The sequence below is a fragment of the Capra hircus genome, chromosome 3, assembly GCF_001704415.2.
Source record: "Capra hircus breed San Clemente chromosome 3, ASM170441v1, whole genome shotgun sequence".
NCBI classification, from domain to species: Eukaryota; Metazoa; Chordata; class Mammalia; order Artiodactyla; family Bovidae; genus Capra; species Capra hircus.
The window spans coordinates 17,437,593-17,463,498 of record NC_030810.1 but is presented as its reverse complement, the minus strand read 5'-3'; the positions used below and the strand labels follow the sequence as shown (position 1 = coordinate 17,463,498).

Genomic DNA, 25,906 nt, shown 5'->3' with positions numbered 1-25,906 from the left:
CGCTTCTCCCCTTGGCAGACTCCCTGCATGTCCTTCACGGCCCAACTCCAGTGTCACCTCCCAGGAACCCACCTTTGATTGATCATCCCAGGTGAAATTAGAAGTTTGTCCCTGCAGGGCTCCCATAGTGCCCTGGATGAAGCTCAGATCACACCAGTTTCCCCCTTCTCAATGGACCGAATGCTTTCCCTTGATGTCAGGAAAGGGCTGGGAGCATGAATCACTAAGCCTTTTAGTAGGTCGTGATGCAACAGCCTGCCTGGGTGGAGTGCATATAACCCCGTGGTTGGGTGGGCAGGTTTTCTAAAGCAGAGTTTGACCTTGACAGGTGGCAGCCCCCACTCCCAGAGGCACAGCTGCTCAGCAGGGCCCCCAAGACTGACTTCAGAGGCCCAGAGACCCCTGGTACATCAGAGCCAGACTGAGACAGAGCCTGTAGTAATAGTACTGATCCCCCACAGAGCCCCTCCTGCGGTGTCATTCAGGCAAGGGCGCGATTTTTAGCAGATCCGCATATCATCTGTATCATTTTTCACTTAGGTTTGTTTAAATTGCTGTGTTCTAAATAATATGAAACCACAAGACGTGTAAAAAATATTTTTGAATAGGTGATACATTCATGTGATACAAAATGACAAAATGTACAAAAGGATGGAAAATGAGATTTTTTCCATCTACCCTGCCTCTGCCACCCAGATCCCCAAGGTACACTGCTACCTTTCTTGTACATTCTTTTAAGTAAATAGGTGTGTATATTCTCCCCAACCCCAGCCTTTTTTTCCTCCACACAAAAGGTAGCATACAACACACAACATTCTGAAGCCTTGGTTCTTACTTAATTATAACAGGAGGATTATGCCAAATCTCTACCTAAAGAGCTTTCTATTTTAGGCACCCTATTATATAGCCATGCCACATTTCTTCAAATCATAGGTTTGCGTTGCTAGTTTTCTGTTTATTCTTGTGTGTACCAGGAAAATACATATCTTGAATACCATTAGTATCAGATGATGGCCAACCCCAAGGCCAGCCCCAAGCTGACGCCTGTGACTCAGAGGCAGAAAGCTCCCGTGTGTAGGGCTCAACAGCCACTGTCAAGCCCTCCTGTCCTTGGGATATCTTCCTCTTACTTGGTCCCAGTGGTCGCCCTGGGAGTTGGGCTAGGCCAGGCCTCTTCCCAAAGGAGGTCTGTCGGGCATTCACCACCCACCTGGAACCGACAGTCCGGGGTCTGAAGACTCCCCAGGCAGTTGCAAGGAGGCTCTGGGAGTGCTAGGGTATGCTGGGCAGGGTGGGCCGTGAGGGGCCGGATTGAAAAGGAGTGCAGCCTGCCGGGAGGAAAGCCCCACCGTCTAGGATGAGTGGCCAGAGTTTGGCCAGAAAGGGGCCATGGGGAGGAAGGACCCAGCTTCTCCCCTGCCGCCCCAACAAGAAATGGGCTCTGAACTCCGGCCGGCTGAAACCTCCTTCCTCTTTCTCAGCCTCTGACGTGAGAACCTTGGCTTTTGCAATCGTTGGTCTGACGGCTTCCAGAGAATGAAAAGACGATACTAGGAACGTGTCTAATTAACACCTAAACCCAGCAATACCTGTGAGGATCTTGAAGTCAGGGCTGCTTCTGGGTTCTGGGGGGAGGAAGGAGGGGAGGCTGAGGCCCATAGCAAGGCCGTGGCCAAGCTGAGGCTCTCCCCACCACGGGCAGGTGTGGCTCCAGATCCACACCTCCACCCCTCCCCTCCAATGTCAAGTTTGGTGTGTGATGCACCTGGTGAATACCTGTTGTTTCTTTGGCGTCCCACCCCCAGGCTCCATTCTCTCAGTCAGATAAGAGCCTGCCTTAACTGGCTTCTTCATTTTACAGGGGGAAAAAAGAGTTCTCTCCCTTTCTCTAGCAAGGCACCTCACTCACCCAGGCCCTCTGCCGGCTGGCCTCCTCCCTGCCTGCTGCCTTCCTGTCCTTGCCTTCCAGGAGACACAAAACCCCGCCCTTTTTCTGCCCCAGCCCCAAACAACCCGGGAAGCTCGTGGTCTCGGGATGGTTGTCTTGAGCTTCAGCCTGGTTCTCTGCAACCCCCTGAGTGAGTTGGAACTGATCTCCACCTTGGTGTCCGCCCTGTGACTGGAGGCAAGGGTTTGCAGCAAACAGGGCCCCGGAGGAGCAGGGACAGGGATCTACCTGGTGGAATTCACAGCACAAGGAAGTCAGGGGGCTGGAAGTAGAAGCCTGCATCCTCATCTCCAGATCCAGGGTACTTCCCCCACCCATCTATGCTGCTCTTCCCACATCATTCGGCACCCCCTTGCATTGGTTCCTGGGCCTCCTAATCAGAATCTGGGTCTACCTCAACCCCAGGATTCACCAGGGCAATGAGATGAATGCCAGGCCCTGGCTACAGAGAGGGAGAAGACCCTAATTCCCCTCTCCCCAGGAATGAGTCTGGCCAGCCCCGTGTCTAGAAGTTGGCAGGGCTGGTTTGGGCACCTGAGGTCAGGAAGTGGCCAAGTTTCTTGGGAGAAGAGCTGGTGTGGTGCCAGGAGGCAGGCAAGATAACTGAATGGGAACCTGCCAGCCAAGCCCTGCCCTCTAGTAACCTGGGCCCCGACATGCCTGTAACAGTGTGGGTTTTTTTTTTCCTCTGTAGAAGCTGACGGGCCGCCTCATGCTGGCCGTGGGAGGGGCAGTGCTCGGCTCCCTGCAGTTTGGCTACAACACTGGCGTCATCAATGCCCCCCAGAAGGTGAGTGCCATCCCGTCCTTGGCTTCTCAACACCAGCAGACTCTGCTGTGCACCCTCACCACACCCCACCCACATACACGCTCACCCCGCCTCTCGGATGTTGGAGACATCACCAGCGAATACTCTGACCCTGATCGGGTTAGACACTAGTAGCTCTGGCCTTGGAATCTTAAGGCCCACAGAGTTGCGGGATCGTTACAGATCACCTCGACCAACCTCCCACCCGGCACAGCCATGCTCCGCGTAGTGCTGCATTCACGCGGCCCTTGGGTTACAGAGGCTGCCTTCTCTCACCTGCTGCTCACACCGCACTGTAAGGCAGGCAGGCGGGTAGCCATGCCCACTCCTACCCTGCAGGTGTGGGGAATGGCCAGAGCCTGCCCGGGATCACCAGCTACTAAGAGATGGAGCCGGGAGGCAACATCAGTCTGCCTCAGTGGCCTCCACGCCAGATGGTCCCTGAACCCATGCTCTCACCCATCCACACGTGGCACACTCCCTTGTAAGGGTGCCCACTCTAGGCTGAAACTGCCTGTCTCCTTGCAGGCCCTAGGGCCAGGCAAAGCAAAAATGGCTTCTTGTCCTAGGAACCAGGGCGGGGTACATATCTGTTTACTCCCTTCTCCCCACAACACACCCCAGATCTGTTCTCACTTGTTCTCCTGAGTGTCTGGACAGGGAGGGACCCCAGTGAGCACCTCCAGCCTAGCCAGCCCACTGCTTTAGGGAGAAGGGGAAAGGAAGGGGGCAGGAGAGGAGACTGTGGCAAGTCCCTCCTCTATACCAGGCCTGCTGTGTGCATTCATAACATTGGGCTGTGGTTTCCACTTTATAGACCTGAACATCTCGGCTCAGGGCAGATGAAATGACCAGCGGGCTCAAGGTCACATAGCTAGGGGATGTGGAGTCAGAAGCCAAACTCTCTTGTTTACACAATCTCGGGCCTTCTTCCTGACCAACCACCTTGTCAGCTTAAAAGTCCATACCTTCCCCAGGCAGGACAAAGTGAGAGTGGACAAGTCCTCTGAACACATTCACTGTCCAGACGGGTGAGGCCAGAAAGTGAGTGTGGCTGGCTCCCAAGGATCCGGGCCTGTCTGGGGGAGTGGGGTGGCAACCAGCAGTCAGAGTGGGGCCTCCTCCAAAGAGCCGGAGGGTGGCAGTGGGGGCCACGCCCAAAGCTGGGGAGCAGGTCACCAGGAACTCTGGGCCTGCTGAGTCACGCTCAGCTGCAGTGGAAGTGATGGGGCTTTTCCATGGGCGACCTCGGGCCCATGCTTGGAATAGTCCCAAGCCTGCTTTTGCTAAGTGCTCTGAGCAGATCTGCCGAGGTTTGTGCCCCAGAGTCAGCTCCCTTTGGGAATCCTTTCAGATACAAAGTGTGTACTGTCTTAAGAGGGAGGTTGAGTTCTTCACTTGACTGCACACTGGAGTCCCCTGACACTCACCGTCTGATCTCATTGGTCTGGGATGCTGTCTGGGCATCAAATTTTTAAAGCTCCCCAGCTGTTTCTCGTGTACAGTCAGAGATGAGCAGTACTGGGTTAAGTGGTCACACCATGTCAGAAGTGATCACTTGACTGTGATCACACAGGGAGTTACATGGAGTGACAGAACTAGGGCTCTGGGAGCAAGATAGAGGAGTTTTCCAGAAACAGAACAGGGTTGTAGTAAGCAGGGGCCCACAAAGGTGGGAAGAAAGTGCCCAGAGGAGAGAAAGTCTGTGTGTCACTAGGGTAGAATGAGAGGAGGCAGAAGGATGGGAGGCTAACGAGGTGAGCCAGAAGCAGACAACAGAGGGCCCTTGTGGTCGGCAGTTTCATATGCAGAATCTCCAGCCCCCGGCAGGGCGGGGCAGGGCACAGTGAGAACGGGCATGTGGGCACCAGTGCAGAGGCCGAGCTGGGAGGATGGCCTTCAGGGTGAGAACAATAGGGTCCCATTGAAGAGGACAGAGCGGGTCAGATTTGCATTTTAGGGAAATGATTGAGGCGTCTGGTGCAGTGGGCTGGGTCTGAGAATGTGAGGCTGGAGACGAGGGAACAGTGAGAAGGCAGCTGTTGTAAGAAGGTTAGAAAAACAAACACTGAGTAGGAGCTGGTCATCGGTTCAGCCTGAGGATGAGACAGTGGGGTTTAAAACTGGCTTCGAGTTTTGACTGATGTTGGGGCTGGAGAAAGAGAAGGTAGGGGCTGTGGGACATGCAGGAACTGAGGTTTGGTGACACAGCATTCAAACACCTGGACACGGGGGTCTGCTTCTTCGGAGGGTAGCCAGGGGAAGAAAGCCAACAGCTGGGTCACTGGTGTCCAACTAGTGGTAGACAAGGATCTGCTGGAGAGACTGTTAGTAGAAAAAAGAAGTGAAGGTCAAGCCCTGGATAGCACCCCCACTGATAGAAGGTCCTGGGAAGGAGGAGGAAGAGAGCGGGCCCCTCTAAGCTGGGAGACAAGACCCTCCTGAGCCAGAGAAAGAATGGAAGCGCCTGAGGGCAAGGGTCCACGGTCCCTAGAGCAGTACCCATCGGTAAGAACAGGCACTCGGATGTGGACAACTGAAGGAATGCTGTTGGACTCCAGAGGCTGACCCGGGCACAGCAGCCCAGTATGGCTGAATTTAGAAGACCCGATGGTGACCGTGCATTGCCAAGGCTGATGGAGCGGAGTCCTGTGGGTAGAAGCCCCCTGCAATGGGCTGAAGAGGGAGAAGGGAGGTGGGAAGAGCAGAGACGGCCCTTCCCAGGGACTGGTGGAGAAGGAGGAAGGGAGCGGTCGCCAGAGGGTTGTGGGGCTAGGAATTTTTTCTTTTTTAATACAAAAACTTCATTTTTAAAGGGGTTGTCAGGAATCATCAGAGGAGAGGGTGAAGCTGGGGCAGGGGTTGGGGAGTCCTTAAGGACGCAGGTGGTGGTGGAGCAGAGGCTGTGGGGACAAACTTCCGAGGGTGCAGGCGTGGACAAACCCAGACTGACGACCTCCAGTTCTCGGGGCCGCCCATCTAATCAGCTACTGGTGAAAGGTGAGAATTTCACTGGCAGATGGGCGGGGAATCTGGAAGCCTAATGGGCAGCACAGAGGCCCAGTTGTAAACGTTCAGAGGAGCATTTGCGGGCACCTGTCCAAAGGTCACTTGGGCAGCCAACCTCTGGGGACCCAGGAGAGAGACCTGCATGGTGTTCCCAGGGGGCGTGCTCTTGGGCATTCTGCCTGTTTACTCTCGCGCTTTACAAACAACTTCTCATAAGCCTGGCCATAGGTTTTCTCAACCAGGAGCAAATGTGATAAACTTAACAAGTGAAGAGGGGAGAGGATGACACCAGAGTGAGAGACGACAGTGGGGCTCAGAGGCAATGGTCCCGCTTCAGGAGGCACCAGAGCCATCATCCTAGGACGGCACAGTGCTTCTGCCAACATCTTCATTCCACAGGGACGAACCAGGCAGTGTTCTAGACTTGAGGCGGGATGAGCTGTGAACACAGCAGAGACCTCCCAGCCCTCAGGAAGCTGCCTGACACACGGTCAGAGCTGGGCCCTGTCCTGCCCTCCAAAACCATCCAGAGGGCGGGGGTGGGGTGGGGAGGGGAGACTCCTTGGGAACAGCGAGAGTATTAATAGTGGAGGGCTCCTCGGTGCTATGGGAACAGAAAAGAATGACTAATGCTGGGAGCAGGGCTGACGGGAGAGACAGGAAGGGCTTAGCCAAGGAGTTGGCAGCTGTGCTAGGCCTTGGAGGGCAAACCAGCTCCAGGGGACAGTTGGGCGGAATCGCAGGCCTGTGCAGAGATGCGGCGGCTGAGGTGTCCCGCTGACGGCCCACGCCACGAGGCCGGCCACTTGTTGTAGAAGCGCCTCTCTTAGGAAACTGCTGCGCTGGCCGGGGTGGCCTGCTCACCAGAGGAGACCTTGCCCCAGCAGAGGTGAAAGTGCCAGGGCTGCTGTCAATTACCAGGAGCTCCGTCTCCCCCATAAAACAGGCCCCAGAGGGCTTCCTCCTGGAAGTGGTTAATTAATCATAACATTATCTTGAATGTTTACAAAGCACCTCCTCATAAATTATCTCCCCACAGAAGCCCCACATGGTGGGTGAGGCCAAGGTTATCTTCTTGCTCATAAAGGAGGCCTGGAGGCTGGGTTGGAGGCACCCAGGGAGTGAGAGGCTGAGCTGCAGATGGACGCCAGGCCTCCTGTCTCTGCTGGGGCAGACGGGAGCGCAGCCACACAGAGAGCAAACGAGCAAGGGCATCCTGACCACCGCGCTGGGTGGAGAGAACCGCCTCTCGCCTCCCCACATGGCTGAGCTGCCAACAGGGGTGACTAAGGGCCATTGAGGAGCCTCGAGTTCCTGGCCAGGGGACAGTGTCAGGCAGTCTGAGGCACCCTCAGAAACCAGACCGTTTGGGCTGGAAGGGGCCTGACAGGCCGTTGGCTCAACATTCCTTGTTTGCCAAAGGAGGAACTTGGTCTAAAGAGCAGGCGAGGTCTGCCCAGGACAGCCCAGCTTGGTGAGTGAAAGTACTTGGAGGCAAGACGGGCTTCCCAGCCCAGGCCCCAGGCAGCATCTCCTCCTGGATCCAAAGAGTTCTGGGCCCCTCTCCCCTCCGCTCATCTCCACTTATACAGACTCTCACAGCTTACAGCTCACTTACCATTTGCCAAGTGTTGTTCCAAATGCATTAGAAATGGTAATTTAATTGTTACTTACAATAACTCCATTAGGTAGACACAGTAATCCCTGTTTTATAAGAAACTGGGAAACAGAGATGTTAAGCAATTTAACCAAGGACACAGCTAGCGATAGAGCTGGGATTTAAATCCAGGAAGCCTGGCTCCAGCCTGCGTTCTTGACCACCCATAGAAGAAAAGGCATTTGCACTCACAGACGCCGAAACACTCTTACATGCTAACAACTGCTACCCAGCTGCTCCTTCCTGCTCCGACCTCAGGCCGAGTCAAGCGTAGTCACGCACAGACGTCCCACACACAGCTGCACAGCCTCTTACACCATGACACCCTGTCACAGCTCCGTCATCTCTTAAGTCGCTCAGATTCATGGCTTGTTTTTCAATCAGCGGCAGTGCTTTCAACCTCTAGCCCTGTGCTGGGAGCCAGATGAATCAGGCCGTGCCCATGTTGAAACTTAGTGTGGAGGGAGCGCACAGGGCAGCTGTCCTAGTTAGCTGTCCAGGGTAGTGATGGAAATGCAGACAGACTGGTGGAAGCAGACAAGGGGGAGGGAGAGGGCACCTGGCCCTGGGAGCAGGGTTTTTCTCAATACCGTAGACATTTGGGGCCAGATAGCTCTTTGGCATTACAGGGGCTGCCCCATGCACTGTAGGATGTTTAGCAGCATCCCTGGCCTCTATCCCCACCAGGGTGACAACCCAAAATGTCTCCGAACATCTCCCCCTCCCAGGGCGGAGGGGGACCAAGTTGCCCCTGTTTGGGAACCACTGCAATAATGAGGAGGTGATTATGAAGGCTCTCCAGAGGAGGGAAAGTGCCCAACAGCTTACCAGGCAGAAGGCAAAGTAGAGGCGAGGTGAAGGTGCAGAGGTGTGGGGTGCTCAGATGGCACTGCCATGTGGGGGCATGGCCACATGTGGTGGGAAGAGACACTTCGTCCTGAGGGTGTGAGCTCTGAGCAGGGGAGATGAAGATCTTTTTGCAGGGGAGACCCTAGAGGCCAAGGACCAGTGAGGAGGTCAGAGCGAAGGCTTGGGAGAGAAGCCAGGTCAGGACTCTTCCAGAAAAGCAACCTGGGTGGTCCTCTCATCTGCTCTGGGGGTGGAGCCCAGCTTCTAGCTCCATCTGGCTGCCTGGGCCTCTTCCCCAGGCCCCAGGGAGAGGCCCTGGGGGACCCAGAAGCTATCTGTCCAGCCCCATATGGAGCATCTGTCTCTGAACTCCCAGCTGACCCTGGGGCGTGGCTGAGCCGGCTGTGGAGACATCCCCTCTGGGCTGAGGGGTGGGGGCAGCCCCAGATGTGGGGGAGAGGTAGGGAAGGCATGGGAAATCAGGACTGAACTGGACAAGCCAGCCCTTTCTTCTAACTGGAGCTCAAAGACTGAGTGGCTGTTTAACCCCCTCATCCTGACAGTATGTCTAAAAGAGAGAAGAAAGGGGTGAGAGAGCACTGATTTCCCTCTCCGGATGATCTAGAAGACCAGGCCTCTCCAGGGAAAAGTTGAGACCAGCCAGAAATTCCAAAACATATACCCCTTCTCTTGGCAGTAGTCTGGAATTCTAGAACACGGGTTGGCAAGGGGGACAAATCCAGCCAGCAGCCTGTTTTTGGAGGGCCTGTGAGCTAAGAATGATTTTTCCCATGTTTAGAAGTTTGAAGAGAAAAGGAAGAAAAATAAGCTACAGAGGAGAGGCCATATGTAGTCAGCAGACCCTAATATTTTCTATCTAGCCTTTTATATGAGTTGTTTATGCCAATCCCTGATCCAAATTTTGACTTGTATGCTCCCTGCTGACAGGGGACTCGCTACCTGAAAATGGGTAATCTTATCTGAAGCTCTCCTCACCCTCCCCCCACCCCCCCCCATCCCCCATGAAGTCTGTGCCCTGGGGCTCTGCGGACCTGCTGGGTCCCTCAGCCTGGGGCTGCCAGCAAGGTCTGAAGATAGAGCTTTACTCCCCAAGGCAAGCGCCTAGTTATTCAAGTTCTTTCTCGTACTGTGCGTTCCTCAGGATAATGCTTTGTTTTTCAGCAATTTGAAAATGGAAAACTCTGTCCCTAATGCTCCTCTCAAGGAGGTGTCTTCTTTGAGACAACAGTGACATGCGGAACAGCTTACTCCAAATGCCAGACAGTGGGTTCTGCCTCACGCCCAGAGCCTCACTACAGACTCTGCCCTGGCACAGAGGAAGTCAGAACTTCACTCTAGACGGGCACCCGTGTGGTCCTTCACCCACAGTTACTCAGGCGTGGAAGGGAGGGGGTGTCAGACGTGATACCAACCTCTTCCCACCCTCACCCCTAGGAGAAGGGCTGGAATGAGGAAAAGCTTGTTAGTGGAAAGGGATGGCAGCTGCCCAGGGCATCCTGCTTCTCCACGCTGGCCCCAACAGTATTGCCGAGTGAGCCCCTGCCCCCTGGCTCCGATGAGGGGATGCCTGGACAGAGAGTCTGGTGCCAGGGCCGACCAGGACCCACCCTTTCTTCTCAGCACAAAGCGGGAAAGGACTGGGAACAAGCTGGGACGGGGAGCAGAGACAAGGAGGGCTGAGCCTGGTCCACTTGATGTCCAGGGCTTGACTGCCAAGTCTGGGAGTAATGGTGGGAATCGGAATCTGGCTTCAGTGGATAGGAAGAGTCAGGAGCGGAATCCAGGTGAGACCTAGGACAGGTGCTGCATGGGTAGAGAGGAGGACAGGTTAGGAGGTGAATTTGAGGGACGGGACCTGCTGAATGACTGGATGTGGGGCAGTGGCAGGACCAAGGGTATCTCCCTGGCTCATAACCAGAATGTGAGGCTGGAGCATTCAGAAGATGTACACGTGGGCCAGGGCTGAGGAGGCTGCCAGGAGCCTCAATGTGGAGACTGGGTCTGTGGGATCCAGTTAAGGAAGCAGTAAGGAGGCTCTCAGACAGCAAAGAATCTGCCTGCAATGCAGGAGACCCAGGTTCAATCCCTGGGTTGGGAAAGATTCCCCTGGAGAAGGAAATGGCAACCCTCTCCAGTATTTTTGCCTGGAGAATTCCATGGACAGAGGAGCCTGGTAGGCTACCATCCATGGAGTTGCAAAGAGTCAGATAGAACTGAGTGATTAACGCTGAGGAGGCTCTTCTTCCCTGAGGGCCACCCAGCCATTGCTGGATGATGCTGAGGGCAGTGGCTGGGTGGGAGAGGTGACCCTAGAACTTCTCCCTGTGTAGGGTTCTTCTGTTTTTGAGGGATCCTCTGCCTTTCCTGAGCCAAGGGTCAGCCTCACCCCCGACACAGGGCATGGACCCCCAGCAGGGGAGGAAGAGAGCCTACACACCACTTGCAGGAAAGGGAATCCTCACTTGGCTTCTTCCCACAAATCTCAAGCACCGGGTCCAGAGGCAAAAACCTGCCAGGCAGCCTCCACTCGGCCAAGAGGCGCTGCTGGGGGTGAAGAGGATGAACCTGGACCCAGGGTGGAGGGGGCTGGCTGCTCAGCCTCCCTCAACCCCATACAGTGGTCAAAGCAGCAAGGGGCTCAAGAACCAAGGAAGAGCAAGCCAGGACAGGGCTTGGTCCCTCTGACTTGTCACCACGTTCGAGAGATGTAACTGGGGAGACTCTGGCGACACCTCACTTACACATGGGTCCTCAACATCTCCAGCCAAACCCCAAGAAGGTTAAAGACCTCAGCCTCATGCCCTTAAACCCATTTAGGTAGTAAGCACTCAGTACTCAAATACTATACATATTCACTCTTTACGCACAATTCAAATGAGCTTCATTAACTGGCTTGGCAGATTTTAAGACAGATGTGTGGAGAGCTCTGTGAGACAAACATCTGAACCACAGAGGTTGGGGGTAAACTACAGAGTGCAAAAATTAAATGCCCCCTGGAGCAAACATCTCACCTTGGCCCTGCAGAGCCGCAGGTCAGGAGTGCCCTTGAGCCCTGCTTGTACGTCCCTCAGGGCAGCAGAGGGTAAGGGATAGGAGGGAGAAAGATTTCCACCCAGACAGTGGGCCCCCCCCCAAGGGGTGAGGGTCACTTATCTGGGCAGTTCCCTTATCCAGGACAGCTCGCTCTCTGCAGAGCCTGATAAATGGAGCGTTGCTGTGCCCAGCAGTCCTCCTCTGGGGTTGGCTTTGTCCCTTGAAGAACACAAGCACTTTGTGTGTGTTTGGTTGAAATCTGCTTTCTGTGCCCCTGGTGGAAGTAAGGGCTTCTAGCAGGAGAGCCTGAGCCCTTTCATGGCTTCCTTCATCCTGCGTGAGCCCTGGGACAGGCCCTGGGGAGAATCCACTGGGGTCCCCACCCTCAGGGAGGACGGACTCGTGCAACCCTCTGAGCTGGATTTCAAAAGGTTTCCGCGTGGTGAGGCAGGGCAGGTGCTCAGGGGGAGTAACCGCGGAAGGTGGGGAAACAGCGCATAGGCCAAAGGCAGAGCCACCACCAGGAGCCGTGAGTCTGACCCATGGGCAGGCTCCGTCAGCCTGTCAGTGGCCTGCGCTGCCCTTGAGTCAGAACCGAAACGTGGCGGGCTCCTCGGCTCTGCGGTGGTCCCAAGCACGGTGAGAGCACTGCAAGTGTGTTTCATTCATTCCCCACAGCACTATGAAGTGGGTATTGCTAATGTCATCATTCGAGGTACAGACACTTGCCCTGGAGATGAGGGGTAGAGCTGAGTCTGAACTTGGTTGAGTCCAGCTTCCCTGGACAGACAAATAGATCACTGAGTGGGCATTCCTGGGACCGTGGGGCTTGGGAATGTTAGGGACAGTCAAAGAGCAGTGTCGACGGGAATCGTACTGTGTGAGAGACTGCATACTGCCCAGTGTACCCGACCTTGAGGTGGGAAGGGGTGCGCCTGGCATGGGCTGGTGTGGAGTTGAGTTTGAGCTGCAGGTGGTGAGGGCCGCAGGGGTATGCAGGTTTGTGACTTGCTGAAGCCAGGAATACTCAGATCATGTGAGCACGAGTGTGTGTGTGTGTGTGTGTGTGTGTGTGTGTGTGTGTGTGTGATGGCACTGGTACACAGGAAGTTGTTTCTGGGTACACTGGGCCTGTGCCCAGCTCCACACGTGGCTGGGCGGGTCTGGCCCGTCTTGAGGCACTGGGCACGTATCTGCGTCAGCTGAGAGTAGAGTGAGTGAGCGCAGGCGGAACCGGTGCTGCCCGCCTGCCATATCCTGGGCCTGAGCGGCCAGGCCCTCCCCTTGGTGGCGGCAGGGCCAGCGGGCGGGCCTGCTCTAGGACAGGTGTCTCCAGTTCCTGGAGCTGCTTCCTTGTTTGTAGCTTTTCCCCGAACCTCCCAGCTGCTCAGCTGGGAGAGGACGAGGCCGTGGGTCCTTCGGGGGGGATCTCCCAGGCCAGCCAGGAGGGGCTGGGCCTGGTGGATAGAAAGCAGCAGCTGGGTGTCACGAGCATTTGGGTGCAAGGTGCTCACACCAGGCCCTAGGTGCAAAGTGAGCCTGCTCTTCCCTTCCTCCCAGGGCCTCTGTTCAGCTGTATTTCCTCCCCAGGAAGGGGGGTTGGGGAGAGAGCCAGAGTGGCCAGTGGCCTTTGGCACCTTGAAGGAAAAGGGGGCATGCAGGCAGAAGCGCTGTCTCTGAGCCCCTCTGCACTGCCTGAACTCCCAGTGCTGGTCACCTGCCATCGTCCCCAGAAAGTCCTGTTGAGCACCGGAAACCACAGGGCCCTGGAACCTGCACCTGGGGGAGGTGTGAGAGCTGGCACCACTCTCCCTGGCAGGCAGAGTCCAGCCCCTTGTTTCTCATGAGGAGGTGGGGGTGGGGGGACCGAAGCCCACAGAAGGGGAGGGACCAGGGGCTGGGCCTGGTGCTGGGGCCCTGGGCCCCTTCCAGCATCCTGGGGTAAAATGGTCCTCTTTGAGGAGGCGTGTGAGAGAAGAGGACGCCTGGGTCCTGGCCTCACCCACCAGGCTGCTGCTTCTCCTGCAGGTGATTGAAGAGTTCTACAACCAGACGTGGATGCAGCGCTATGGGGAGCCCATCCCGCCCGCCACACTGACCACACTCTGGTCCCTGTCCGTGGCCATCTTCTCGGTGGGAGGCATGATTGGTTCCTTCTCCGTGGGCCTTTTTGTTAACCGTTTCGGCCGGTGAGCAGAAGGGGTTCTGGCCCTGCCCATGGAGTCCCAGCTTGGAGTTGGGGTGAGGGGGCCCTCCCTGCCTGTCCTAGGGAATTATCTACGACCCAGCCCCTGGGGTTTCCAGGGACCTGCCTGACCTGTGACCTCCTCCACTCCAGGCGAAATTCAATGCTGATGATGAACCTACTGGCCTTCGTGTCTGCTGTGCTCATGGGCTTCTCAAAACTGGGCAAGTCCTTTGAGATGCTGATCCTGGGTCGCTTCATCATCGGTGTGTACTGCGGCCTGACCACTGGCTTTGTGCCCATGTATGTGGGGGAGGTGTCCCCCACGGAGCTTCGGGGGGCCCTGGGCACCCTGCACCAGCTAGGCATCGTCGTCGGCATCCTCATCGCCCAGGTAAGCACCCACCCATGGCTCCGTCCCCTGGGTGTGTGTACAGATTCGACTCCTAGCCCAGCCTTCCGCAGCCCTGCAGAGCACAGCCTCGTGGACACATCCGAGGCACAGGTCCCAAGAACACACCACGTTCATCACTCTCCCCGCTTCCCCATTCCTGGTGGGAGAGCAAGGCCAGTTGCCTTGGCCCTTCTCATCCCCGCCCAGGCAGCCTTGCATCCTTTCTTCTCACCCTGGGGACCCAAGCACAGGGCAGCCCACTGGTTTCTCAACATGCCATCTCTCTCACACCTCCGGGCCCTGATACCTGTATATATGTACGCACTCCCCTCTCAGGGCTCTCCCTTCTCCATCCCCAAACCATCTTGTGGCAGAGTAGCAGTCCCCCTGCCCCCTGCCAGACACATTTGCCATCCTGCTATCTTATCCCACCGGGCCCCACCCCCACCCCCACCCCCACCCCCACCCCCAATGCTGTTAAGCAGGTCCTGCTTCCCCCTTGTCACAGATGAGGAAACCAAGGTTCAGAGATGTTAAGTGAAAGTGAAAGTCACTCAGTTGGGTCCGACTCCTTGCGACCCCATGGTCTATGCAGTCCATGAAATTCTCCAGGCCCAAATACTGGAGTGGGTAGCCTTTCCCTTCTCCTGGGGATCTTCCCAACCCAGGGATCAAACCCAGGTCTTCTGCATTGCAGGCAGATTCTTTACCAGCTGAGCCACAAGGGAAGCCCAAGAATACTGGAGTGGGTAGCCTATCCCTTCTCCAGCAGATCTTCCCGACCCAGGAGTCGAACCGGGGTCTCCTGCATTGCAGGTGGATTCTTTACCAACTGAGCTATGAGGGAATCCCCTCAGAGAGGTTAAGCCTCACATTAGTTGCACAGCTAGACTCAGAACTAGAGCCCTCTCTCTAAAGCAGGGAAAGGCCCCTGGGCGAGCGGAGCAGGAGCGAGCCCTGAGCCGATCCCTCACAGCCGCTGCTCCGGCCCTGCCTCCCCCAGGTGTTCGGCCTGGACTCCATCATGGGCAACCAGGAACTGTGGCCCCTGCTGCTGAGCGTCATCTTCATCCCGGCCCTGTTGCAGTGCGTCCTGCTGCCCTTCTGCCCCGAGAGCCCCCGCTTCCTGCTCATTAACCGCAACGAGGAGAACCGGGCCAAGAGCGGTACGGTGGGCCCTGCCCCTCCCCGCCCCCGGCCCCGGCCTCCTCCCCGCGCTGAGCCGCCCCCGCCTTCCCTCCGGCCCCCTCAGTGCTGAAGAAGCTGCGTGGGACCGCAGACGTGACCCGCGACCTGCAGGAGATGAAGGAGGAGAGCCGGCAGATGATGCGAGAGAAGAAGGTCACCATCCTGGAGCTGTTCCGCTCGGCCGCCTACCGCCAGCCCATCCTCATTGCCGTGGTGCTGCAGCTGTCCCAGCAGCTGTCCGGCATCAACGCTGTGAGTGCCCCGTACCCATCCTCTCCTGTGCCCCCCGCCAATCCCTGGAGCCCGAGGCGTGCTGTGGACAGATCCCACACCTGAAACAGCAGACGGACCCCTGCCAGAGGAGCAGCTCTCCTTTAGAGCCCAAACTCAGAAGGGCCCTGGGGCAGTGTCCTCTTCATGCTTTACTGACTGTGTGTCCTGCCCCCACTGGGACAGAGGCCGGGGAAGAGCCATAGCACCCCGCTGAGCCCCGACTGCCTCTGTGTCCCGTAGGTTTTCTATTACTCTACAAGCATCTTCGAGAAGGCGGGGGTGCAGCAGCCTGTGTACGCCACCATTGGCTCCGGCATCGTCAACACAGCCTTCACTGTCGTGTCGGTGAGTCTTCCGTGTCGTTGCCCACAGCCAGCCAGCAGCTGGGGTCCAGCCTGTGGTCTCAGGGCCTCGGGGCCTCGTGACCAGACAGCAGTCTTTACTGCGAGCTAGGCAGGCATCACGTGCTCCCTAAGTGCTCTCTCATTTCATCTTCAACAACTTGTCAAGTTCATTACTGGGATCAAACAGTTGACACTGATGTTCAGAGAAGTGCAGCGGCTGGCCCAAGGCCACAGCCGGAATGCTCAGCTGTCTGACTCTCGCAGGCAGCTCTCACCCCCTGGGATCCTATGTAGTCCCCGAACCCCGCCCCAGGGAAGAGGCGATCCATCTGCCACTCCATCTCTGCAGGGTCCTGTGGCTTTCCCAGCACTTGGGGGGACCCTCCTGGAGGAAGGGGTGTGTTCAGAGGGGCACCAGGAGGGGAGGCACTGACGCACTCTGTGCCCACAGCTGTTTGTGGTGGAGCGAGCCGGCCGGCGGACCCTGCACCTCATAGGCCTGGCCGGCATGGCTGGCTGTGCGGTGCTCATGACCATCGCGCTGGCGCTGCTGGTGAGTTGCCGTGCTCTGGGGGTGGGGGGCGGCAGTGGGGAGGGGGAGAGGAGGGGGAAGGGGGAGCTCATGTGGGCATCCCAAGGTGCTCATCTCAGCCCCAGGCTGGCCGGCGGCATCCAGACCCCAGGTGGGGCTGCCCTCCCCCTCGTTCTGCCCCACCCACAGCCCCAGGCTTGGGCCAGACCCTCAGCTTCCTTGGGCTGTCTCTTTCCACTCTTATCTGAACCAGCTCCTCCCTGCCGGGTGCTTTCTCACCACCACACCTCCAGCCCTGCAAGTTCCCTTGCTCCTGGAGCTGCTCTGCAGTCTTCCTTCGCAGCCCCAGTTCTTCTTGTAAACAGCCCTAGAAAGCAATGCCCTCCTTACCACAGAGGCGTGGAAACATGCCTTATCTCACTCAGTCCTCAGGACACACAGGAGTAGTTCAGTCAATATTTCCACTTCTCCAGTGAGGAAAGGTCCCCCCACCCCCTTTCCTGGTGAGGTTCATAATGCAGCAGAAAAAGCCAGGAATCGACCTCAGGTCTGCTGGCCCCAAGCCTGTGACTATAACCTCTATGATAACCTTATCCCAGGCACTTCACACACCACTCGCTTATCCAGTGTTTGGGCAAGGAGAACACCAGGACACTCATTTTACAGCTGCACCAAGGCTTAGAGAGTACACTGACGACTGAGAGGCCCAGCATGCCCCAGGTGATAAGCAGGGGATCTGGGATCTGGAACAAAACTCTTCTGCTGTGGTCTCCTCGAGAATGGCTCTCTGTGGAACTTCATGCCTGCCCAATGCTGGTCCAGAGCTGGGTACCTTACAAGCCTCTGACAGCCACCCCCAGGAATGTTCTTCCACATCCTCCAGCCATAAGCAGACTGCTCCACAGCCAAAGCCAGGGGACCACAGGGACCTCTTTTTAGCACCTCCTGCGTGCAACCACGTGACCGTTCCTGGAGGCAGTTGCAAGCTCACAACCACCATGCAGGGCTTCACCTGTTTTGTTCAGATGAGAACACTGAGACCTGGCCCCGGTACCTAAGTCACACAGCAAATCCAGGGCCAGCCCGAGGCCTCCTGCCTGCCAGAGTTCTTAGCCTGCCCTGGGCTGCCCCTGGAGTTGGTTTCCTCTGAGGACCCAGCGCAGCCCAGCCTAACTTTCCTTCCCTCTCTCATCCTCAACAGGAGCAACTGCCCTGGATGTCCTACCTGAGCATCGTGGCCATCTTTGGCTTTGTGGCCTTTTTCGAAGTGGGCCCAGGCCCCATCCCATGGTTCATTGTGGCTGAACTCTTCAGCCAGGGCCCTCGCCCCGCTGCCATTGCCGTTGCCGGCTTCTCCAACTGGACCTCGAATTTCATTGTGGGCATGTGCTTCCAGTATGTGGAGGTAAGAACCCCAGAGTCCTCACACTTCAGCGTTTCTCTCCTGCACACAGGACCCCATAGCGCTGTGCAAAATGCTGTCCCTGGTGTTCTTACTGGAATCACACTGGGGAGGAAACAGGCTCAGAAGGCCAGGTTATGGGCTCAGAACCCTGACCTCCACTCCAGGGTTCTTCCCTTAGCTTTGAATTGTCTATTCTGTTCTGCCATCAGAATCTGCTTCTACCACATGCCAGGTGCAGCAGAGTCCTGGGTTGTACATGGGTGTTCCCTTTTTCAGATCAAGGACCCAAAGGTAAAGTTATCATCCATCCTAAGGGCAGGATGTAGGGTCAGGTCTCCAACCAAGTGTTTCTATGTGTCTTTCAGCAACTGTGTGGACCCTATGTCTTCATCATCTTCACCGTGCTCCTGGTTCTGTTCTTCATCTTCACCTACTTCAAAGTTCCCGAGACAAAAGGCCGGACCTTCGATGAGATTGCTTCTGGCTTCCGACAGGGAGGAGCAAGCCAAAGTGACAAGACACCTGAGGAGCTGTTCCACCCCCTGGGAGCTGATTCCCAAGTGTGAGGTGCCCCACACTGCCAGCCCGGTCTGCTCCCAGTGGCCCAAGGATCTCTCAGAGCGCAGGCAGCTGGATGAGACTCTCAAACTGATAGATCTCAGCAGACCCGGGCCTGGGGCTCCTTCCTTCAGCCAGCAGTGATGTCCAGAAGAATATTCAGGACATTAACGGCTCCAGGATTTTAACAAAAGACTGTTGCTCAGATCTATTCAGACAAGCAACAGGTTTTATAATTTTTTATTACTGATTTTGTTATTATTTTTTTATCAGCCAGAGTCTCCTTCACCCACATCCCTGGCTTCACCCTAAATGGCTCAGTGCCTGAGGGTGGGGACCAAGCCCTGCCTAGACACTTGCCTTCTTTGCCAAGCTAATCTGTAGGGCCGGACCTATGACCTAAGGACACACTAATCAAACTGCAAACTATGAGTCTTCTACCCCAAGAGGTGGCTATGGCCACCCCTTCTGTGGGCCTGGGTCTCCCAAACCTAGGGGTCAGGCTCCGTTAGGTTTTGCCTATTCCCATCTCTTCCTACCCAACCACTCAAATTAATCTTCCCTTGCCTGAGACCAGTTGGGAGCACTGGAGTGCAGGGAGGAGAGGGGAAGGGCCAGACTGCACTGCCAGGTGCTAGTCTCCTTTGCACTGAGGGCCAGATGATCACCATGAGAGGAGGAGGGCCATGGGAAACTGAGAACTCACTATTCAAGAAGACCTGGGCACTCCTGCCCTGCTGTGTATAGTTAGAAGATATTTATATATATTTTTTGGTTGTCAATATTAAATACAGACACTAAGTTATAGTATATCTGGACAAACCAACTTGTAAATACACCACCTTACTCCCTCTGTAACTTACCTAAGCAGATATAAATGGCTGGTTTTTAGAAACGTGGTTTTGAAATGTGTGTGGATTGAGGGTAGGCAGATTTGGATGGGAATGGGAGAGAAGCCACTCTTAGAACGGCTTCAGACTTTCTGACTCCAAGATCCAGTTATTTCCAAGCACCGTTGGTAAACAACTTCTACTGCTTAAAAATCTATTTGATCTCTATTACCTAGAGATTACCTGAAAATTGTGGCATTTGTGGCATTCCCATTTTTCTTCACAAATGATAGCTGGTATTCAAAAGAATGACAGCTATGTGCTGACCTTGATGCTCAGGCCTTGATATGCATTATCTTGAAAGTGAGGTAGGTACTATCTCTATGTTTTTGACAGGCTCAAAGAGGTTAAGGTGCCTGAAGTTTCACAGTAAATATGCTAAAACCCCTGCTTTTAAGTTATACTGCAGGAATTCCCTGATGCTTTCACTGTGGTGGCCCAGGTTCAGTCCTCGGTCAGGGGAACTAAGATCCTGCAAGCCACACGGTGTGGAAAAAAAAAAAAAATTATACTGCACACCCCCTCCGCTATACCTCAATCCTCCCCTCAAACTCCCATCCCCTTCAATGAACCATGTTCACTGCATGGGCCGAGTGAGCTGTTAAGCTGCCTTTTTCCATCTGTTTAATTCAGAATGCCCTGTATGATACAGCGTATAGGCTACTGCACACTCTGAAAAGATTTTTCATGCCCTTCTCCCAATCCCTGAATTTCAAGAGCACTTTGTTTCTTTCCTGTGGCACCATATCTTTATCACAAGCTCCTATTTCGTCCACTAGCCTCAATTTCACAGAAAGAAGTCAATTTGATTCTTCTGGGTCTCCAGTACTAAATACAGTCCTTGGCACAAAGCAGGTAGTCAGAAGACAGTTAATGAAACAGAAGCACCAAAGATATTTGTCCCTAGAGGTTCATCTGACAAAATCTTGTGGGGAGTTGGGGGGGGGGGGGCAGATATAGCTGTGGAAGCTTTCATAACTGCACACAGGTGAAACTGAAATCTGCTTGGCATGAAGAGGGGTTGTAAGGAGAGGGCAAAAAGGGAAAAAGTACATCCTAGTTGGCCGAGCCTATCTGTATTATCATTAGGTATAAAGAATCTGAAGAGTTAGCCATCATCTCACAAAGAGGGAAGTTCAGAGAAGGGGTGTGCTTTACCTGAGCAGGGGGGCAGGGTGGTGAACCTATGAAGGGCAGGGGCCAGGTGCGTTGAAGGAGGACTTATCACATGTCCATGTCCTCAAAAGTCTTCTGTTGAAAGGAGTTAGTTCGCAGGGGTGACCCCTGCTTCCAGGTGTGCACTCAGGGCTCTTAAAAACCTATGGTGACACTGGCTGTCCCACCGGATGGAAGGACTCGGGGTGGGGTTAGGGCCGAAGAGGCACGAGCGGCCAGAACTTAGGGATGCAAAGCAGATGGCGCCGAAATAGGGCAGAGCCCGGAAACACTCTAGCCCCGCCACAGCCCAGGGCTCCAGACCTTGTTTGAAAAGGTCCGAGAATCCACTCCCGGGTTCCCGCTCTTCACAAGGCTTGCACCAACGTGCTGGATGCCACCATTTCCCAAACTGCGAGGTGCACGCAGGCGCCTGGAGTTCCGGCCCGCCCCAGCCTGGGTCCACAATTCTTAAGGAGGCACAGTTTCTGGTCCCTTGCCGCCTGTTCTCTAGAGGCCGCAGTCCATCGCGAGTGTAGAAGATTTGGTGCCAGGGCGATCTTTCATCTTCACCATAGACCCCTAACACTGGTGCTTCAGGGCTGGCTGGGCACTCGCGCACCCACGTGGTTAGCCTCCATTGTCTACTCGCGGGGAGGGCGGGGCCACGCAGTGTCTTCACCAATCACTACTGCAATGTTGGGCTGGTGAGGGGCGGGCCTCAGGCTCACACCAATCACAGCCTGGCTGCTCCGGGCGGTGGTCCAGGACCATGTTAGGGACTCTGGTTCTATGTCTTCAGGGAGGTGCGTTTGCTTTAAGAGCTGGCCACCGTGGCTGGGTTAGCGCTGGCATCCTGAGGAATGTAGCTCACCTGGGATACCTCACAGCACAAAAGGTGACGCCTTGTGACGAAAAGGGGTAAATAGGTAACGGGGCTCCTCCCAAACTCCCTTCTTTTCCAGTGCTTAGCTTACAGTTTTGTGAGAACCTTTATCTGATATCTCAGGCTCAAAACCCTATTCTCCCTGGACCCCTGAATCAGGTTCCCCCGCTGGACCCCACAGCGTCCTGTATTTCCTTCAGCAAAGCCCCCTCCACGCTGTGCAGGAGTTGACTTATTCCCGCAGACTGGGGAGGCAACTGCTAAGTCATTCCTTGGTTGCCAGTTCCCACCACAGACTGATGAGAATTGCTGGGTGAATTTAGACCTAAAGGAAGTTCCACGATCTGAGTTCTCTCAATGCAGTTTTAGGGAGAAAATCCAACAATTCAGAATGAGTTCTTAATGGGGAGAGAATATTCATTCTCTTTTGTGAAAACTACATTTTGATGCCCTCTTTCTCATTCTATGGTTTTTATGCAAGTCTCTTACAAATCTGACCTGTTCTGTCCACTGACATTGCTGGCCCTGGTTCAGACCACTCTTCTCTACACAGATCGCTGCGGCACCTCCTCACTGCTCTCTTTACTTCCTGTCTCTTTCCCTTCATTCTCCACACAGCAATCTTTGTAATCTTTCTAAAAGGCAAATCTCGGCATGTTTCTCTTCTACTTAAAACCCTTCCTGAGCTCCCATTTCCCTCAGGGTAACATTCAGCTTTCTTAGCCTGGAAACTCGAGGCCATTTGCAATGTTTCTAGCTCTCAGATGTAGACTCCTCTTTCTCCACTGCCTCCAGCCCCACCCCCTACCCCTGCCCCACCGCAACCATCCTTCAGGCATTGATCACTCTGTCCTCTAACCTCCACATACTCCTTGCCCTATGTGCCTTTGGGGTTCCCTCCACAAAGACTGATCGCCCACTTACTCTGTGTTCCACCATATCCCAGGACAGCCCAAGGAGTTGGCTGAGGAAGCTGCTGCTTGCGGGGGCTGGCTCACTGATTTCTTGGAACATTGCTGCCAACTAGTGGCTATTGTGTGAATGTGTAGGTGGGGGCTGATTTTAACCTCAACTTCTCATGGATTGAGAGAATTGATTTCTTTGGCAATAACCCTTCACAGCTGCGGCTCCTGCTGCTCAGTCACTTCAGTCGTGCCCGAGTCTATGTGACCCCATAGACGGCAGCCCAGCAGGCTCCCTCGTCCCACAGAGACTATTACAAAAGATGCTTTTTCAACCCAGAATGACTTCCTAGAGCAGTGTCTGACCGTATTACAGCTTAATGCTCCCTATTGTCTTGTGGTAAAGCTCAAATTCCATAACCAAGCAGTCAAGATCTTTCACATTCAGGTCCTTGGAGACCTGATCTTCCCAAATGCTCCTTCAACACTTTAAGACCCAGCTAAGCTGAGATACTCAGTGTTCCCTGGACAGCCCTTCACCTCACTGCCTAATCTTAAAACGGTCTGTCCAAGCTTCTTTCTCTTGGTTTGCTTTGGTCTCTCCATAACTCTGTTTGATCTCAAAAAAGACCAAATGAACAATCACCTCCTCTAGGAAGCATTTTTTCATTCCTTCAACAGTTACTTAACTGAACAAATACTCTTTGCCAAACTTTCTCCTCAGCCGTGTGGTGTCTTGGAAAGAACATGGTTTCTAGAGTCAGATAGCGCTGATTTCAGATTCCGGCCCTGCTACTTAGCTGAAAATCTTTGGGTAAGTCACCTCACCTTTCTGATCTTCAATTTCCTCATCTGTTGTGATACTAAGATGGAATAAGACGATGTGTGTATGAGACAGGTGTCCGTTAGAGTTCCACTCCTTTCGAAAGTCTGGTACTCATCCCAAGGTTTCTGTGAATCCCCAGGGATTTCAAGGTCATGTCTGGCCCTATGATCTGCAGCTCCTAAACTGCCTGGTACAGAGTTCCCAGTGCAAGCTCTTTCCTGTCATGGAACCCAGATCTTTTGATTAGTTTCACTTCATTCATTTACTGAGTACCTGCTGGGCACCAGGCATTGTTCTAGTGCTGGGGATACAGCAGTAAACAAAACCAAGATTCACTTTCATGGAGCTTACATTCTGGTAGGGGAAACCAGCAATCAACAATCAACAGGTATATAATAAAGTATCAGATGGTGGTTTGTGTTATGGGGAAGAAAAGGCAAACCAAAGAATAGAAGATAATAGATGTGAGCATGGGGTGGGTGGGTCAATTTTAGATGAGATAATTTGAAGGTCGCCCTGAAGGAGTGATAAGTGATAATAAATTGGAATGAAGAAGTGATAACAAACTTGAATGAAGTAAGGGAGCAAATCAGACCCTTAATTTGGGGGAGAGGCTTTTCTAAGCCAATAGAACAGCAAGTCCAAAGGTACAAAGGCAGGACCATGTCTGGTGTGTTAAAGGACCAGCAGGGAGGTCAGGACAGCTGGACCAGGGCAGCAGGGAGATAAGGGCAAAGAGGTGGTGGCAGGACACTAGACCCTGTAGGGCCTCATATGTCACTTGGGGACTTTGGGTTTCGTTTTGGGGGTTTTTTTTTAATATAAAAAGAAACTTCCCAGTTTTGATATTTTGTTTGCATGCATTATAATATGCAGTTATGCTCAGCAGGTTAGTTATCATAGGGTTAGTGAGCAAATCCATCTTCCTATGACCTACTTTACGACTTTGGAGAGGACCTACATTGTAACGCGTTTAGTTTTCTAAAACAAAGATATAGTTGGAAGGTGAAACAAACCCATAAGGATAATTATGAAAACAAACCTCTGACTCTTACAGAAAATTCATTGGCATTTCCAGTAAGAAGTCTTAGAAATTTCAATTAATTTATCTTAGCTCTCCAAGATAGAAAGAAGTATGAAAAATAAGCACAGACTCCTATCTGGGTACCAGCTCCCTACTGCTCTGTGCATCAGGCCAGAGGAAGAGGATCAGGTCTGCAGGGTTAAGTGGTGTGGCAGGGCACTCATGAGAATCAGAGGAGCAGGAGACACTGAGGATAGGCCCAGAAAACGAAGGAAGGGAACAGCCCATGCAGAATGGAGAGGAAGACTGTCCTTAGGGCAGGGGCTAGGGCCACCAGCCAGCAGGAAATAACAGAGGACAGGCTTGCCAGCTTGCCCCTAATTTCCAACGGACCATACCCAATGATGATGGAGATAGAGATGATATGGAAATATTCAAAGCAGAGATGAGAAAATTAAGGGAGCTGCAGCTGAGGAAGTGTCTGCGTATCCTTATGGGGCAGCTCTCTAATCACCCTGACCACCATGAGGAATGTTGCCTTTGGCCTTGACTCCTGCCATGTTCCGTGAGATTAATAGTGTGATTCCCACTGTGGTCCTCTTTTTCCTTGCATTTTCCTGATACACCTTTACTGATACATTGGCTGTGAACCTTATGTAATTTCTAAGTGTCAGGTGGGTTCTGTGTGACCAGCTTATAATTGGAGATTGCCGTGGCACTCTTAAGTTTCTGTCAACAGTAGAGTTTCACCATTTGCATGGAAAAATGTAAAGTTAATAAAGCAATTGAAAAACAGCAACAGCAAAAAAGAATAAGTATAAATTTAACCTAAACTTTATAAAAACTGGGAGGTAGATATTTTTCCTCCTCCTTCCTTTCTTTCTAGACAGAGAGTACAAATCTGTTGGTGTTTTGAACTTTCAAATGCACTTGTGTCAACAGGCTTCACTCAGAGTTTCTCAGACAGTACCATTGATTCGTGTGGCCTAGGGTTTAAAATCCAATTTTAAAGAAGGGAACTCAAAGTATTTGGGGGGACTCAAAGTATTTCCACAAACCTGTGATGTAATTATGGTGTGTCATATTGCCCAGGCAGGAATCCTTATCACTTTTTTTTTTTTTAGTTTTAAAATGAATTTCTTAAAGAATGGTCTTAGGAAGGCAACAATGTTTGATTTGTCATTTTAACAAAAATTCTACTTCTTCATGCTGTATAATAAAGGTAATATAAGAGGGTACAGAGTGATAAGCTTCTTTCTACTGGAATTATCTGATAGTATGGCACAGTATAGTCATTTCCTCAATGCTAGGATACATTTTTTTTTTTTACGTTTTCTATGCTTTTCTTCAAAAAGCCATGAACGATAAAAGGATGTCATTAAAAAGCCATTTCTCCCTATTCATTCTGTAGTACTGGAGCAGTGTTTTTACCATTACAGGCTACAATTTTCACTTTATCCAATTTAATAAATTCTGTCGCCTCTCTGAATTCAACATCATTCAGTTCAAAAGCCTACACATTATTGCAGAATCTGTGAGTATTTAGAGAGCCCTTCAGTCCTGCAGGTAATGTCTCAGATGTTTGAAATCTCTGTAACTCCTCAGGGAAGGGAGCCAAACGTACGTAGGCCTGAAACTGACTCTGACGTTTTGTGCATTGTTGAATTTACAGCTTTATCAAACTGAAATAGAACTTGAAGGGCAAGTTGGGGGGTTATATGTCTAGACAGTATGAGCTCATTGAGGCTCTCCTGAAGACAGCTTCCCATACTGGTATTTTTCTATAGCTGATGTGCCATGGCTTAGGAGGGAGAAATTATTTTTCTTATTCAGGCTTGCACTGATGTCCTTGGAAAAGGCACTTACTGCCTGGGAGTGTAGAAAAGCAGTGCAGCCAGGAACCCCGCAGGAACCCCAGCCCACCTCCCACCCCCCACCCCTCACCTCCCCCATCACTTCCTATTATCTTTCCACAGAGGTGGAAGTGGAAATTGATAAGGGCAAGTTACTAAAACCTAC

At 53.4% G+C, this 25,906-nt stretch overlaps 2 protein-coding genes and 1 pseudogene across 3 annotated transcripts in view; 2 read left to right on the top strand and 1 right to left on the bottom strand.

The window, feature by feature from the left end:
- The window catches only part of SLC2A1 (solute carrier family 2 member 1), a 33,679-nt gene extending 8,983 nt beyond the window's left edge, over nucleotides 1–24,696 (top strand). Inside the window, exons 2-11 of one of the 2 annotated variants that reach the window (XR_001917157.1) lie at nucleotides 2,643–2,738; nucleotides 13,354–13,514; nucleotides 13,664–13,904; nucleotides 14,908–15,070; nucleotides 15,157–15,344; nucleotides 15,606–15,710; nucleotides 16,161–16,262; nucleotides 17,443–17,646; nucleotides 18,012–21,147; nucleotides 22,762–24,696. Coding sequence is in view for 1 of the 2 variants with exons in the window: in NM_001314223.1 (NP_001301152.1) it covers nucleotides 2,643–2,738; nucleotides 13,354–13,514; nucleotides 13,664–13,904; nucleotides 14,908–15,070; nucleotides 15,157–15,344; nucleotides 15,606–15,710; nucleotides 16,161–16,262; nucleotides 17,443–17,646; nucleotides 18,012–18,212 (1,461 nt within the window). In the remaining variant the exon portion in view is untranslated. 2 annotated transcript variants of the gene reach the window in all.
- On the top strand, nucleotides 23,527–25,125 carry LOC102183480 (protein BEX3-like). The gene is given in 2 exon segments (XM_018046485.1): nucleotides 23,527–23,557; nucleotides 24,115–25,125. Coding segments are annotated over 2 exon segments (354 nt in total). The 3' UTR covers nucleotides 24,438–25,125.
- LOC102183755 lies at nucleotides 24,997–25,686 on the bottom strand (annotated as a pseudogene).